This window comes from Doryrhamphus excisus, chromosome 1, assembly GCF_030265055.1.
Source record: "Doryrhamphus excisus isolate RoL2022-K1 chromosome 1, RoL_Dexc_1.0, whole genome shotgun sequence".
Classification (NCBI taxonomy): Eukaryota; Metazoa; Chordata; class Actinopteri; order Syngnathiformes; family Syngnathidae; genus Doryrhamphus; species Doryrhamphus excisus.
In genome coordinates, this window is record NC_080466.1 from 12,088,179 (window position 1) to 12,105,495 (window position 17,317).

Consider the following 17,317-nt stretch of genomic DNA (forward strand, 5'->3'; position numbering starts at 1 on the left):
TTTTCAAATTAATTAATCGCCATGTCTCACTATGTCTGAAATATGCCCATTTTTACTGTGTATTTATTAAAAGTAAGATAAATAATACGGCAGGATTATGCATGTTTGTATGAATTAACAGATGATTTCAATCAGACTTGAACTGTTTCATTATGAGCAATGAGGAGTTGCGTTCAAAAACTCCATGTCATTTAAGATGAATGGGATTTCCCAGCATCATTAAATGCAGTAAAATGTACCGAGCATTAAGGGTTACAAAGTGAGTGACAAGAATATCCACTTATTGTTTTTATTTGCATTTTAGACCGTTTTAGACCGGGGTCACCAACCTTTTTGAAACCCAGAATTACTTCTTGGGTGCTGATGAATGCTAAGAGTGATACACACTTCTCAAAATTTGCCCTTTTGTGAATAATTAATAACATTCATCTACCCGACTGCAAAGCAGTTAGCAGCATAACATCTCCGCGATAAGCAGTACACTAAACACACTGAAATAGCAGGCTAACAATAGCATAAATTAGTGGCAATGGCGAACTTAGCTCAGCAGTTAGCGACCAGCTCTGCGGCTGAATGCCAGCGCACACCAATATGACAATGAAGGAACGAGAAATAACCAGGCTACTGGTTTTATAAGCCCACACCTTTAGTCGAACATCAAATGTTGCGACAACTCTGAAATCGGCGTGGCTGCCCTGGTGCATTCAGGTGCCTATCTAGTGTCGTAAATGCGAGCTGTGTTTAATCATGTTCACTTCAAGCAGCAAAAAAAAAAGGACACTAGTGAACCAGTCTTTTTTTTTATTTTTTTTTTTACAAATGTTTAAAGTGTTTTATTTAAAATATATTGTCATTTCCAGTTTACATGTAATTGGTATTTAAACAAAAATAACAACGGAAAAATGAGATGCAGCTCGCAGGTAAGTGGTGCTATTTGGGCGATTTTTAGAACAGACTGGCAGGAGACTCGTGTGGTCTTAGGAGTGACCTGGTGCAAGAGGGAACCGCGTGGGTGGTTTGGACCCTGGTTTAGACCATACATGCACGTGTAAAGACATGTTTGTGATGGTAGGGGTGTCAGTGAAAGCATCTCGGGATCTGTCTAGTGCGGAAGTGTTGCGGTGCCGAACGGACTGGAGACGTTTGTTTTAGAGTTGAGATACATAAATGGTGTTTAAATTGAACTGCTATAGATGTGTTCATGTCAGAATAAAGTTATAAAGAGGCAACAGAGTCTGTGTGACTGTGTGGAGCTCCGCTAACACTGACGTCTGTCGTCATAACAGAAAGTGGCGGCTTGGACATGCGTTATTTACTCCAAAAATGTAAGGTAATGAAATAAATTAGTTACCACTGTTAATGCATTATTTTCATCATCCTCCATGAATGGTATGTATTTATACAATTAAAGAGCAACCACCATGCTCTCTGCCCATTCCAAATGCAACCTCAAATGACATTTGAAAGGGGACCTATTATGCTGATGTTTTTGGCTCATTTGCACGACAAGCTCATTATCTGAAATGTTGGCATGGTTTAAAACCATAATACAACATGTATAGGTGTTTTTTTTAGGGTTTTAGCTCCTTCATAGAGATTTCACTCACTTTTAACTTTATTGAAGACTTCTTGGTGAACACAGTGATTGATGGGGGTCGGAGGGTGGGGGCAGATGAACTTCATAGTTCTTCAAGTTCAGTTCACTCCACACTAGGGCTGGGCGATATGGACCACAACTCATGTAGTCTCTGTAGCCGGGTTAGCGCTGTTAGCGCTTCCATCTCACGTTCCCATGACGACAGACAGTAAACATGGTTGATTCCGTCTTTATACAGCAACCTTTATACCTTCTTTTTTGCTGTTCACTTCCGCTTTGCAGCTCTCCTCATTCATATCTCTGCGGGGATCCACGTTCGCTACGTGTAGCAGAAGGGTGCTCAAAGCTAACAGTTGATCCTGAGTGTCAACAATATGGGATGGGATGGGATGGGATGGCACGGCACGGAGGACGGACAGCCATCCACCCCTCACTGAGGTTATGAGTACATTTACTGGTGGCGCTAGGCATGACAGTCAACAGTGCATATGAAGACTGGACACAGGCAATCGGCACAAGTTGAGTTCTGGTTGCTGTATGGTCCTTTATTTGCTGGTGCAGAACGTGCTTTGCAGAGCCGCCCTCCCTCATTACAGAAATACACACCAGCAGATAAACTACGCAGAAATATCACATCAAAATACTTTCTGTTGAAAAATACTCCCAGTTTATGTATACAGTACTTGTGTTTGGACTGGTAAGACAACCTTATAGTCAGCTCTCTGCAGGTGGATGGCTTGGAAGATTTTCTGAACGACCCCGTGAAGCAACACCTCCTGATTAGGCAGCTGCCCCTGGAAATGAGAAGAAAGCTCTTTTATAAACGGTAACTACACACCAGCCACCTCCTGCGCCTCCCTGCATGACATGACCATCTAAACCATGTCTTTACTGGTTCTTCATGCCAGGAAATACATCTGGGTTGTCTTCCAGAACCTTCAAAGGTTGGTGTGCATGGGGCTGGTGCACTTTGCTCCTGTGATGAAGGCAAAAGATAAAGTTCAGGTACACATTTGCATAAAATATCCATCCGCTTCTCTTCCACGCCTCAATGCTGTGACCCATATCGCCATTGGTCCAGACATCCTTTTACCTGAAGCGGAATGCCACCATCGTTGACACCAGCAACGCAGAGCCTCACTACTGGCTGGTCATGGAACCCAGCGACAAGCCCTTTGAAAGACGCCGCTACACGTTTGTCACAGTGGAGGATGTGGAAAGCTACTGGTTTGACCTCATGTGTGTCTGCCTAAACACGCCACTGGGTACCATGACAAACACGGGCAGTTCTTCATACAGCATATAGCATATTGATAGCATGATTCTTCTGGATCCCATCGCAGGGCTAATTCGACCAAAGAGAAGCGGCTCAGAAGATGAGGTGACCCCTTCTTTTGTGCACGAGCGTAACGTGTTTGTCGGAATGGCGTCTTTGCTCAAGTAGGTGTTTTTTTGGGGGGGGGGCTCTAAGATGACACTATGTTGAAAGTGCACTTCCCGAGTAATCCGGGGTGGAATATTGCTCTATTCTTCGAATAATGCCCAATCTTCAATCATGTGCGTTAAGAATGGCCTGCTGTGTGTGTATGTGCGTATGTAGCTTTATGACAAGCACCATTCTGTACTTCATCCACTCTTGGCACATACCAGTGGCGTCATTAGTCAATAATAATAATTATATTCTATAATAATCATTATCATAATCAATATAATAATCATTATATTCGAATTATTATAATAATGTAATTATTTAGGGGGCTTCAGCCTCCCTAAATATTTTTTTTATAGATAAAAAAAATGTTTTTTTTTTTACAAAAAAAAATCTCTGACAAATTTCAATTGGGAAAAAGCAGGCTAATAAGCAAGCCAATAAGCAGGCTAATACTAGCCTATTAATAGCCTGGTAATAATCAGAAGAAGAATAATGATGATAGTAATAATAATAGGCTAATTAATAATATAATAATGATTATTATATCAACTCCGGTTTCCTCCCCCATTCCAAAAACATGCTAGGTTAATTGGCCACTCCAAATTGTCCATAGGTATGAATGTGAGTATGAATGGTTGTTTGTCTATATGTGCCCTGTGATTGGCTGGCCACCAGTCCAGGGTGTACCCCGCCTCTCGCCCAAAGACAGCTGGGATAGGCTCCAGCACCCCCCGCCACCCTCGTGAGGAAAAAAGCGGTAGAAAATGAATGAATGAATGAATTATTATATCATTGACCACTGTCCACTGGACAGAATGGTTGCAGAGCTTGAGCAGCGGTTTTGCAGTGTAGATTGTGTGTACTTGTGTAAATGTAATGGTGGCCTAAAACAATTGAGTATCTCTACTAAATCTGTCCAAAAGTGGGAAAGTTATATCCCAGGTTTATTTATTTATTTATTTTTGAATGTCTACTATATTCATCCATATCCTGTGCATCTCCAGGGGGCTAAGCCCCTCACCCCCCTATCCTCAGATCCTAGTGACGCCCCTGGCACATACATTCATTATAATTGTGTTATTTTAACGGACGAAATGTTCCCTCATCCACATCATTATGTGCAACATGAAGACATATTTCCTTCCCTTCTCTGTGCATTCTAAAGAGAGAAAAACAGTTAGCATGAAGGTCTATAAAGGACTATAAAGCCCTCTAAAAATCCTCCAACAAGCTTTTCTAGCCATGCTGTGAGCTGTGTATTAACGAGCACATTCATGATAACATACAGTACTTGCTGTCTTTTGCCATATTTCCATCATTTTAAACATTAGACTATTCAGACTCTTCGTTAGACTAAAAGATTGGCTAGCTGCAGCCTAGATTGCATGAATTGTGTGCACCCAAACAGAGGCAGCAATGAGCTGTGCGACGACGGCACGACACCGGGAGACGGTAAAGGAGCAGGAGGCCTGGACTCTGAATTTTTCGCCCACCTGAAACGCAACTGGCTGTGGACCAACAGCCTGCTCCCCGTCACTGAAGTAGGAACACGGCTTGCAGCTTGTTGAGCGCTGCGGTCTTCCCTGTATGACTCGTGTCTTGACTTGTAGAAAAGTAAAGTGCGACTGAGGAGCCTGTTGAGCAAAGACTCGCTCAGGGCCGCACTGAGAGACGGTGAGTCGCTGGGCTCACGTAATGGCGACCATGTCCCCTGAGGCGCTCTTCTGACATGTGTTGTTTTCAACAGGCACGCTCAGACCTCGATATTTGACAGCCAAGAAACCTTTGGTCACCGAGGAGAATGTGGAGGTAGGAGCTGGCGTTATTTTACCAAAAATGACAACTATTTGGTTGTTTGCTTCTCCTAATATTATGATTTTTAAGAAAAGCCACATTTAATATTTCAACTCTTTGCTGCTATTCTAATATTTCTTTCCCCCTTTCTTCTTCTTCTTTCTTGTTAGAATATGACTTCAAATTACAAATGTTTTCCTTTTATTTTCCAACTATTTCAACTTTATTCCGCTCAATTTAATTCTCTGAATTCTGACTTTATTGCAGAATGTTTGGACTTTATTCCGTCAGCAAACAAATTTTCCAAAATGTCAACTTTGTTTGTTTACTTGTTTCTTTCTCATATTGCGTCTCTTTTCTTTAATACTTCAACTTTTTGTGACTAAAAGTGACGGTGTTCCCCTAAAACTACTTTTACTTTTGTCTCATTAGATTGCAGCTTTCTGGCTCTTAATGTTTTGACTTGTCCATGTTGTGGTATCCCCTTTTTAAGGGGGTCTGCATGTTTCTTAACGGCTTCTTAACGTGGCATTCTTTGCAAATGACGGACGTTTTGTTGAGCTTTCCGCCGTTCTTTGAGAATCCGTAGTGTTTCCAAACATACCATTTAAACATTGCGGGGGGGGTTAAAGTAGCTGTATGTGCCTCATGGCTTCCGCCCGTATTCAATACAAAACACCAAATAATGATGGTGCATGATGGGGCGAAGTTGAACATTAATAAAACGGCGCTTGCATTGGATTTTTACCGATACCCACAAACGCATCGCGATGAATCGAGATTTCACCCGTCAATTGCATCCATACCCGGTGAATGAGCCGATGCCTCGCATTGCATGTATGCGCATTGATGTATGGATTAATATCAATTATTTTCCACACCCTTAATGTACAGTGTTCAGTGACAGTAAGATGTGTGTGCCGTCTCTGGTGCTGTTATCCAGGTGGCCATGGAGTCCTCGTCCAGGAACCAGCAGGTGATCGGAGGGAAGCGCCAGAGGAGGAAAAGGACCAAAAAGGAGGTCATCAAGGTTCCTCGCAGAAAGAAGAAAGGTGCGTGAGCGTCTGGCTTTTGCCATTTGTGTGCGTCTTTATTTTCATGCTCATTGTCGACCGTGAAGAGCCCAAGAAGCGCACCCGCTCTCACGACGAGGCCGACCATCGAGCGCTGAAAATGATGACCAGGCAGCGAGTCAACTGGACCGTGCCGGAGGACTCCCTGCTGATGCTTTGCAACGTGGCGTCACATGTGCTCAACAGCAAGGTACGCAACACGGCCTCATGGGTGAAAGTGCAACTTGGGCAGGATTGCTTTGGCAGGAATTGGACTCACATTCATTGTAATATAGAGAAATTCCTCATAGCCGAGTAACAGGAAGTATTGAAATGAAATATATAAAACAGTCATGTATTGAATATTCTGAAAGTCTGTCCTTCCTGACTATATTGCGGTTGGAATATGATATTGTTGAAAGGATGGCTGTCTGGTGGTTGACTGGTGTTTTATCAGTCAATAAATATTAAAGACAAGTTCTATGTAGCATTATGAAGGTCACTAGGCATCAGTAATCACAGACATAAAGTTAGATTCATTACGGTCCGTGCCTGTGAATCCTGCATTCTCCGACATTCAATATGACTTAGCTATAGAATTCTATTTCCTGTTTACCGCCTCAATTCCATTGGGATTGGGGAGACATGGCTAATCGGTGGGGAATTTGTCACCAGCCCGCTAAGCACAATCGCAATGCGTGATGCTTTGCAGTTGAGAAGGACCTTTGTTGGCCACTGCGTGGTGCGAGACCTTCTCCAGGTGGAGTTTGAGATCTCTGAGGACAAAACGTCGCTGGCCGTCGGGCGGCGCTCTCGCTACATCCTCAAGAATCCTCAGGCTTTTCTCAACTTCAGGTAATTGCCACCATCAGTTTGTGCTGACGAGACAACTTGTCTGAGAGCGTGTTGTGCTGCAGGATCTGCTTAGCTGAGGTCTACCAGGATGAAGATTTGATGAAACTTTTGCAAGACAACAAGCCATCTGATCCCAGTAATGTAGAGGTGCGCTTGTTTTCATTGCATTCGTTTCCATCCGTTTGCCTCATTGAATTCTATGTATGTGTTTAGGATTGTACGAAATCCTTCCTGGAGTACGTCAGGCTTCTCAGACAGAAGCTGCGTCCGCTACCGAATGCCGAGGCTGTGAAGATGCCCGACAGCAAACATCAGCTTTTCTCACAGTAAGGAAGACATGGGCTGCTTCTCTTCACAGGGTTACTGCACAAGGAGGGAATTTCATGTCATACATTTCCTGTAGGGGTCACCGGGTCTCGCAAGACTAAAATATGAGGAAGTTTCTCCTTTGGGGAAAAGCTGTCTGGTGAGAGCCAATCAGACAGTGAACGATTACATTGCAAGTATGGATGATGGTTAAGGGACGGAAGTAGCATTGCCAGGCATTATAAGAAGCACCAAAGTGCACTTTGTGGGGAATTTTGCACATCGATCACAATCAGTATGAGACATAAGGATTGTGCATTGAAAGATATATAAAACCAGATAAAAAGACAGGTAGTAAATGCACGTCATGGGGCGCACCTATTCCGCCCAGAAAGGCGGCTCCAACAAGGTTATGTGGTTTTCTATCCGTGCTGTGACCTTGTAGTAACGGGTACATTCATGATAATCTGTAATACTTGATTTCACTTTGCAACATACAAATTTATTGCTCTTTGGTTCTACCATATTTTCCTTATTGTGTGGAAATATGGGGTAATAACTATAAAAGCCATCTTCACTGGCTAAATGTACTGCAAAAAAGGTCAGTAAGGATAATTCATAATGCCGCCTATAGAGAACATACTAACTCCTTATTTCTAAAATCACAAATACTTAAACTTGCTGATATAGTTCATCTTCAAACAGCTAAAATAATGCATAAGGCTAAAAATAACCAATTACCTAAAAATGTCATCCAATACTTCTCTACAAGAGCGGAGAAATATGATCTCAGGGAAGAACTACATTTGAAACACTTATATGCTAGGACTACGTTAAAAAGCCATAGCATTTCAGTATGTGGAATCAAACTATGGAATGGGTTGAGTAAGGACCTCAAACAATGCACAACGATGAGCCAATTCAAGAAACAATACAAGCAGTTGATGTTTGCTAAATACAAGGATGAAGAGTCTTGAACCAGTCATGATGCGCTTTATATATCACTATATTGACAGTTATTATGGTACTGATTATGTCTTTGTATGGTCATATCAGCTCATACTTCGGTATGTGACAAAATAAATAAATAAATAAATAAAAATAAAATTAAACTATATTAGGAAAGCGTTACTGAAAAGTACCAGATGGAGGGGTAGGATTTAATAAGCTTTGCTTCTTCCTACTCCTTATGGACATGTGGAACTGTGAACTGATTATGGGATGCACTCAATTGTAATTTGATGCATGTTCAAATGAAATAAAACCATTACCATTACCATTGAGTAAGAACTTACAAATATAGGATAATACTTGTCAAATACACAGCAAACGTATACCACTGTTGAAAAATCGCATGACTGGGCTGCACAGCGGACTAGTGGTTAGCACGCTGGCCACACAACTAGAAGACCCGAGTTCAATTCCACCTTCGGCCATCTCTGTGTACCCATTATGTCATTGTATGGTCATATCACCTCGTACTTCGGTATGTGACAAAAAAATAAAAGAAAATATACAAAATAAAAACTAAAATAAATAAAAATAAAATAAAAACTACAAGTAAAAAAAAAAACTTAAATTATATTAAGAAAGCAGGAAGTGAACAAAAGTAACTGATACTGATTGTAAAAGTACCAAATGGAGGGGTAGGATTTAATAAGCTTTGCTTCTTCCTACTCCTTTTGGACATGTGGAACTGTGAACTGACTCAATTGTAATCTGATGCATGTTCAAATGAAATAAAACCATTACCTTTAACAATATGATGTCATTGTCGAGTGTCCGTGGTTTAAAGACTGGCAGAGCAATGTAATATCGGTCCGTGCGGCAACACGTAACTGATGGCCTCGTTCCTCCAATAGACTTAGTGATGCGCGTGAGGTGGCTAGTGGTGTGCCGTGAGATTTCTCCCATGTTAAAAACATGCCGTGGCTCAAAAAAAAAAGGTTGAAGATCACTCCCCTAGACCATGATGTTGAACAGTCTTTCCTCTCAGGTCGTGTGACAGTTGTTTTGAGGCTGTTGAGGTTCGTGATGTAGGCTACAGTTCCAGTCTGTTTTGTTATGTTTCTATTTCTGCAGGTTTAAAGTGTCTTCGATACACACGAGGAAGGAGGTTCCCTGCAAAGACACGCTGAGCAAGTATGGATTTCATCTTCTTCAACGTTTTTTTTCCTCCCAATTAGAATGAAAAGGGGTGGCAGCTTGTGTTTTTATCCACTGCAGCACAACCGATATTCACAGTATCGGGTTACACAACCTGATCCAGAGCACACTGGCCATGACCAACTACCAGATGAAGTACTCCCGATCCTTCCAGGTAGAGCGACAACCCGGATCACTTTGAATGTTGCCTCTCTATCTGTTTTTTTATTCAACTGTGCTCCTTGTCCCTCAGACCTTCCACGTGTACAGTAAGTACCAACAGGATCTGCTCTGCAAAGTTTTCATCCAGTGCCGGATGCGCAGCCTCGTCAACCGCAGACGCGTCTGTCATAAGATCGGTCCCCAGAAGAACAGGGCGGTGCCTATCCTGCCCATGTCCTACCAGCTCTCCCAGTCCTACTACAGGTAAGACCAGTGATCCTAACCCTTGATACTTCCTGCCCTTTTCCTTATCAGTGCTGTTCCTTAGAGGAGGTACTGGGTCTATGGACCAGGGCCGTCGTCTATAAAAAATCTGACTAAGTCTTCATACACCACAAAGAGACCAATGCAAAGGGACTCAGGAGCGTGGCATCAATAGCCATGGAAACATGGACCCAAATATTCCAATTACATTCGGTTTATTTGCTCAAGCAGAAAGAATTGAACCTTTGTATACACCTCATTCCCAAAGAAAAGTGCCAATCCGAATGAATATATAATCGGATTCACAGGGGTGGAATATTCCTTTCCTCAATCCGATTGAGGTATCTTGTACCTTCTCAAACGGAAAGTTGTCAGGGGGCGTTCTTCTTCGTGGTGTTTTTCTTCTTCTGTTGTTTATTGGCGGTTGGCAAGCAGCTTTCGGTGTGCATTAGCGCAATCTGTGGAACAGAATGTAAACACTTCTATACTTTATTCACAAGTCCAGTTTTATTAAAAAAGAAAATAATAAAAGAAAATAGCTCCAGACGTTCTTCAGTTTTAAAAATGGAGGCGAGCAATTGGCATTGGACTGCTGCGGAAAGTTGGTTTTTGATCCAAACTAAATTTCAAGACTGGACGAACGAAAAACTCGCAATACGGAGTTATTCCGACAAGTGAAAGAAAATGGCCACATGCCATAAAAAGGGAGTGGCTTGAGGTATTCTAAAGCCAGCTTCATTTTGGAATAAGGTGCTGTGGACTGATGAAAGTCAAATGGAGTTATTTGGACATAACGCGGGGCGGTATGCATGGCGGATGAAGATCATAGCATTCCAAGACAAACACTTGCTACCCACAGTAACTTTTGGTGGTGGTTCCATCATGCTGGGGGCGCTGTGTGGCCAGTGCAGGTACTGGAGATCTTCAAGTTGAAGGTGGCATGGATTCCAGTCAGTATCAGCAAATTGTTGCCGACAGTCTTCAAGAATCGGTGACAAAGTTGAAGTTGGCTGAAGTTACTTCCAACAAGACAATGACCCTAAACACTGCTCAAATGGAATGGTCCAAAATACCTTCAACCGGAATCCAGAACCTCATTGGAAGCAATAGGAAGCATTCATTTCTGCAAAAGGAAACCTGCCTACTTTTGTTGAAATAATTATTGCCCACTTCCTGTAAATCCTATAAACTTAATTTCACTTCTCATCCATCACTGTGTTGGTCTGCTATAGGATATATTTACCTGGAATGGGTGATCCCAACACCCGGGAACATCTTTAATATTATCAGGGGTGCCACTCGAAGTACATACAATATATAGTTGATGGATCATGTCAGAGACCCTTTAAATGAGTGCATGGCAAATAGTGGGGCGGGACCCACTGGGGGGTGCGAGAGGTTTTCATTTCCATGCAAACCTGGCAACATTTTAGTACTAAACATGCAATTTGACTGGTGAATATGCTTGAGAAGCTGTGCTTGAACAAGCTAAGTCTTTGTAGCCATTTTTCTATCTTTAAAAGGCACAGAACAGAGAAAAACAACATCCCCCCCCAGAAAGTGCATTCTTCCTTTAACATGGCAGTTTTTGCAGGCACTTTTTTGTGATGCACCCTCCTCCTATTATCTTCCCCACCAGGTTGTTTTCCTGGCGTTTTCCACATTCCCTGCTCACCGACTCATTCCGCTTCACAAGGACTCTACTCAACAACGGTGCAGATGACAGGTCTTTGGTTTCGTTCCACCTCGAGACCAAATCCAGGATGGAAAGCGGGGCGTACGCGTCGGAGGGACCGCCCGCTGCGGGCGAGAATCAAACCCAAGAGCAGGCAGAGAAGCGAGACGCAAGCGGAGGAGAATGCGACCAAGCCAATAGTGGCAAAACACTATCGCAGGATCTTTCCGGAATGCTCTGCTTTGGTCTGGACTCTCCCGGGGGCGCCTGTATGGTGTCCCTCACACTGATGAGCCTGGGATTGCTGTCGGTGCACCTGTCCGTCCCTAAGCAGATGGTGGTGGTGGACAGCAACATGGTGGACGCTGACATCAAGAGGTACATCCTTCCTGTAGCATAGGGACGTTTAGGGGCGCAGGCGTGGCTGAAATGAGTCAAGATGGGTCGGGGCGGCTCATTTGTGACTAATTGGCTATCACACTGATTTCCATGCATTTACACTTGGCTCTTGCCCTTAGACACATTATAATGGGACTGTCTGTGCATGCAGCTCCGTGCAGTAGATGGCAGTGTAAGTTCCTAGCACATGGTCCGCCAGAGAATAAGGAGACAGCTTTTTTGTGGTTGAATACGGCCTACTCGTCAAAAATACCCAATTTAAGCAAATTGTAGATAGCATTTTCAAGCTAAATGAACTAAATATGCGTTCAAATAGATAGCGTTGTACACCGGTCACTAGGTGTCTGTAATGTTGGGTAAGACGCACAAGCACCAGACCTGATGGGTGGAGCAATGGGCTTTTTATTGCAGCTTTGAATGAGCTGACAGCTGGTGCTATAACTATTGCACCCGTAATCCACAACCACCACAAATCAGGGATTACTTGTACTGCTCTTCTCAATGAGCCGCAGGTGCTTTTGCGTCTCGGCACGCCGCTATGGTGCTTTCAAGGACCTAACAAATACTTGACAGAAAAACATAGACATAAACATTCATTCATTTATTCATTTTCTACCGCTTATCCTCACTGGGGGTGCTGGAGCCTATCCCAGTTGTCTTCTACACCCTGGACTGGTGGCCAGCCAATCACAGGGCACATATAGACAACAACCATTCCCACCCACATTAATACCTATGGACAATTTGGAGTCGCCAATTAACCTAGCATGTTTTTGGAATGTGGGAGGAAACCGGAGTACCCGGAGAAAACCCACGCATGCACGAGGAGAACATGCAAACTCCACACAGAGATGGCCGAAGGTGGAATTGAACTCGGGTCTTCTAGTTGTGTGGCCAGCGTGCTAACCACTAGTCCGCTGTGCAGCCCAGTCATGCGATTTTTCAACAGTGGTATATGTTTGCTGTGTTTTTGACAAGTATTATCCTATATTTGTAAGTTCTTACTCAATGGTAATGGTAATGGTTTTATTTCATTTGAACATGCATCAAATTACAATTGAGTGCATCCCATAATCAGTTCACAGTTCCACATGTCCAAAAGGAGTAGGAAGAAGCAAAGCTTATTAAATCCTACCCCTCCATCTGGTACTTTTCAGTAACGCTTTCCTAATATAGTTTAATTTTTTATTTTTATTTATTTATTTATTTTGTTGTCACGTACCGAAGTATGAGCTGATATGACCATACAAAGACATAATCAGTACCATAATAACTGTCAATATAGTGATATATAAAGCACATCATGACTGGTTCAAGACTCTTCATCCTTGTATTTAGCAAACATCAACCGCTTGTATTGTTTCTTGAATTGGCTCATCGTTGTGCATTGTTTGAGGGTCTTACTCAACCCATTCCATAGTTTGATTCCACATACTGAAATGCTATGGCTTTTTAACGTAGTCCTAGCATATAAGTGTTTCAAATGTAGTTCTTCCCTGAGATCATATTTCTCCTCTCTTGTAGAGAAGTTTTAGGTAATTGGTTATTTTTAGCCTTTTTTTAGCCCCAGACTTTTTTTTTATCCTCAACTACGATGAATGAGACGGTGCAGAATAAAAACATTTACCGCTAAAGAAAGGCAAAGAGAATTGATTTGAATGAAAAGAAGCCGATTCTCATCCATCCTATCATGGATATCGCTCCAGCATGGTGTCCCTGGAGGAAGAGGAGGACGATAACGAGGATGGTGACGAGTGTGCAGGCAAGAAGAGGATGGAAGTGAAAGCTCATCAGGCGTCACACACCAAGTATCTTCTGATGAAAGGATACTTTGCTCCTGGCATTGGTACCTTTTGTTTCCCAAGAGATGCTGACATAGTTTTATTCTAGTCACTTGCACGCTCACGCTTTCCTCGTTCCAGTCAAGCTGCGCAACCTGAACACCAACGACAGCATCGTGGTGGAGTCGTGTTTGATTGGCATGCGGCTGAGAAACACGCCGGCCCACAGCATCCTGACGGACGACAGTGAGTGTTAAACACACACCTCTGTGTAAAAACACAGGATTCCATTCTCCTCTTTTCTAGGTGTCCCGCCCCTGGACTTTTCCAAATGCGGCCCCTCTCTGCTGCCGTCAATCCTCAGCCGCTCTGTCCCACCCGCCTCCTCCCAGTGTGATGCTGGTCTGGTGCAGCAGAGAGGGTACACCCCTGAGGATGTGGCAGCGTGTGCTGAGCTGAGGACGAGCCTGGATGAAGCGGGTGAAAAGGGAGTGCACCAACAGGACTTGTTTGAAATGTACGCTCACCTCTACCGGCGCCAGTCTGGACGCAGCAGGGGCCTGCAGCAGTACCTGGAGGTAAAGGGCCCAAGCGGCGCAGTTTTATTAGAAGATCTCACAAGAATAACTTGATAAGTTATCCCATTCAGAAAAACAATAAATACTACACAGGAAGGCAGGGAGAGAGTTCACTCTGTGCATCGGTTCAGCACCGAGACCAGGGCTCTGCAACCCGCGGCTCTTCAGACTCTTTGCTGAGCTCAGCCATTGTTTTCAGCTATCTATCACAAGGTGTTCCCCAAGGTTCTGTGCTCGGTCCTCTCCTCTTTAGCCTCCCGCTGGGTAACATCATCCGCCCAACTCTGTCCACCACTTATGTTCTCTGCCGCTGAAATCCTCATTCCTCCCTATGGGACTCCATCCAAATCCTCACCAGACGGCTCCGGTGAACACATGACGCCTGTCCTTCAACACCTCTGCCAACCCACAATAATCCACAATATCCATACCTGCTCCATCCGCACAATCCCTGACCTGACCTTCCCTGTAGGACCAAGCTCTGGACCTGGGGAGACGGAGCCCTCTCCATCGCCGCCCCCACCCTCTGGAATTCATTGCCCCGACCGCTTTTGATACGGTGTACTGGCATGATTACGCCATATACGTATTACCATTACATGAAAGAGAAAACGTCTCCAAGAATGTTGCCAATAGCATTGATGTTGCCAGGTCTGCTCTGGCTCTTTTGACGCTAAAGGTTGCCAACTCTTGTGCTAGACGCTTAGAACAACAGCATGAACGGAGTCAGTCATCCACTTGCTTTGTCTCCATGTGGGAGGTGTACTTTTTCTTCAAATGAATGTTACAGTCTTGTATTGTCTCGTTGTCATGGCGCCATGTCGTCTGTCTCGTGTAAATGTGTCAGTGTTCCCACTCTGCCTTTGCAGGACTTACAGGAAGAAGGCCAGGTCTTAAAAGTCGGCAGCTGTGGCGCTCGCTGGGTGCTCATGAAGCATGCCGAGCCCTGGATCCTGACCGTCAGCTCCAGGAACTGGTCTCTACCGAACACACCTGTCCTCCATCGTCCCTCTCAGCACAACATCCCCTTCATGCGCAAGAGACACAGACACCGGAGCGGTGAGGAGGAGCCGCCGGGAAAGAAGGCAGCTGTGAGAAGTGAAGAAGGCCACAGAGGCGAGAAGATGAGCGAGGAGAAGCTAGAAGGCGAGGGAGAGGAGGAGACTGAACAAGAGAAGAGGGCAAAGCCGGCTGGAAAATGTGAGGAACACTGCGAGGACAAGATGGATGAGGATGAAAGCGAAGAAGGAGAAGCAACACAAGCCCACCTTCACGAGTAAGTTTCTCTCAGCACACAGCTCTCTTTGACCACATGATCACCTAATTGCAGCTAATTTAAGACCCTGGGGGGTGTTGGCTTCTATAGAGCATACACTGGGCAACTGTAGGAGCAGAGGCGTTGAGTGGAGCAGCCCAACTAAGAACACGATGTCAGCTGCGGGACGCCACGTACATGCCAACATGTTTCTGTGTACTTTCTCTCTCACAGGGAAAATATCAGCTTCGTGAGTCGACCTTGGCGCCTGGTGGACGGAACAGTGAACCGGCAGGTGTGTAAAGGGATGCTGGAGGGCGTCCTCTTCCACATCATGTCCTGTCCTGGAATCAGTCAGCAGATGCTGGTGGAATACTACCAGGGCGTGCTGCAACCAGTGGTGTTGATGGAACTCGTGCAGGTAAACAAACACGTGTCATGGGGGGAGGGGGGGGGGGGGGTGCTTCGATCAGGGTTTTATGCTGCCATCATCCATGAGTGAAATGGTGCCAATACGGATCACATAGATCAGGGGTGCATTTATTTCTAGTCTTCTCACTTTATTCACTGGAAACCTGAATGAAAAGCACCTGGTGTCGTGCATGTTGGTGACCCCTGCGCCGTATGTATACGATATGAAAGGGGAACCTTCACATTTAGACAAAACAGGTTTGAAACAGGTTTCAAAATCACTAGATCAAGCATCTTCTTTAAAGAGAATTTGGACGCAAGATCAGCTTGATTGCGCTCCATCAGGACCCCCTGGCATTCCGGCCAATCCAAGCACTTTTCGGGCTAGCCACTTTATGGCTGCCACACATGGGAGGCGAGGGGCAGCTGCGGTTGGTGGGGGCCACGCATTCACAGCCAGAGCGAGTTGTCAACAACGGCCGCTTTTCCGACTCTGAACGGAATTTGGGGGCGGCGTTTAAAAGCAAGTAAACGGGATACGGCGATTCCGTGCTTTTTCATAGAAATTGGCTGATACCGATGGGCGGAGCGGATCGATCGGAGCACCCCAGGTTATGAGTTCAGCATATGATGAAACCTGACCCCGCCTTTGTGTCCAGTCCCTCATAGAACTAGGCTGTCTGACAGAGAAGACTCTGGTCAAAAAGCCGAAAGCCACACTGTTCAGCCGCCCCGTCCCAGCAGCTAGGAGCGAGGCGGAGCCAATGACAGTGGAGCGAGACTGCGTGTTTTATGAACCCACCATTAGCTGCTGCCTGAGACTTGCTCAGGTGCTGCCCAACGAACGCCATTGGAACCATTGTACATAAGGTGTTTTTTTTTGTTTTAACTTCACTGAACTTAAGTTTTGAATTAAATTGCAATTAAAATGACTGGTGCTGTATTTTTGTGCTACCATTTATTCTTCTGGTTCTGTGCTTTACTGGTCACTAAGTGTCAGTGTGTTTTTGTTGCAGCTCAGAATGATCTCACAAAAGGCAAATTAATCCCTTACATGGGCGACTGTTGCACCTGTAAGACACACCAAGCTAAAACCCAACTCACCTCCTAACATCACTTCTTGTCACAAGCACAAGTCTTATTTTGTCTTAATATATTGGTTGATAGGAGTGTAAAGGTTAATATATGGTTGTTATTACATGTCAAGAGGCCTCTACTAATGTTTTAAAATGTATGTAGAAAGTGGTAAACAGGTGTTCTATGTCTTATTTTCTCTCATACCTACTATATTGTGTATTGAGAGTGTAAAGGTGACTATTTCATGCCAAGATGCCTCTAATGTAAAATGCATATTTAGTAGGTGGTAAACAGGTGTTCTATGTCCTATTTTATGTATACTATATTGGGTTTACTATTTTTTTAGCATTAGCCACTTTAACATTTTTTTCTTCTTTTATTACCACAAAACATCTACTGGTAAAAAAAATCTTTTCTGTATTATCTTAAAATTATCTTAATTTATTCAAATCAGGTATCGAGTATGAGCAGCCGGAAGTAACAACAGTGCCATCTAATGGAGACAAAGAAAAATTAGTAAACTAGACGGTTCCA

At 44.0% G+C, this 17,317-nt stretch overlaps 1 protein-coding gene across 1 annotated transcript in view; it reads left to right on the forward strand.

The window, feature by feature from the left end:
• The window catches only part of LOC131121043 (general transcription factor 3C polypeptide 1-like), a 31,086-nt gene extending 14,437 nt beyond the window's left edge, over positions 1–16,649 (forward strand). The window contains exons 18-39 of the mRNA XM_058065275.1: positions 2,326–2,423; positions 2,506–2,602; positions 2,679–2,862; positions 2,941–3,037; positions 4,438–4,570; positions 4,640–4,703; positions 4,777–4,838; positions 5,767–5,875; positions 5,944–6,086; positions 6,588–6,730; positions 6,793–6,877; positions 6,944–7,056; positions 9,119–9,178; positions 9,263–9,356; positions 9,435–9,607; positions 11,247–11,660; positions 13,388–13,527; positions 13,604–13,708; positions 13,769–14,040; positions 14,910–15,316; positions 15,530–15,716; positions 16,366–16,649. Of these exons, the coding sequence (XP_057921258.1) occupies positions 2,326–2,423; positions 2,506–2,602; positions 2,679–2,862; positions 2,941–3,037; positions 4,438–4,570; positions 4,640–4,703; positions 4,777–4,838; positions 5,767–5,875; positions 5,944–6,086; positions 6,588–6,730; positions 6,793–6,877; positions 6,944–7,056; positions 9,119–9,178; positions 9,263–9,356; positions 9,435–9,607; positions 11,247–11,660; positions 13,388–13,527; positions 13,604–13,708; positions 13,769–14,040; positions 14,910–15,316; positions 15,530–15,716; positions 16,366–16,575 (3,390 nt within the window). The 3' untranslated portion in view covers positions 16,576–16,649. The remainder of the gene's footprint in view (positions 1–2,325; positions 2,424–2,505; positions 2,603–2,678; positions 2,863–2,940; positions 3,038–4,437; positions 4,571–4,639; positions 4,704–4,776; positions 4,839–5,766; positions 5,876–5,943; positions 6,087–6,587; positions 6,731–6,792; positions 6,878–6,943; positions 7,057–9,118; positions 9,179–9,262; positions 9,357–9,434; positions 9,608–11,246; positions 11,661–13,387; positions 13,528–13,603; positions 13,709–13,768; positions 14,041–14,909; positions 15,317–15,529; positions 15,717–16,365) is intronic.
• Positions 16,650–17,317: the final 668 nt, after the last annotated feature.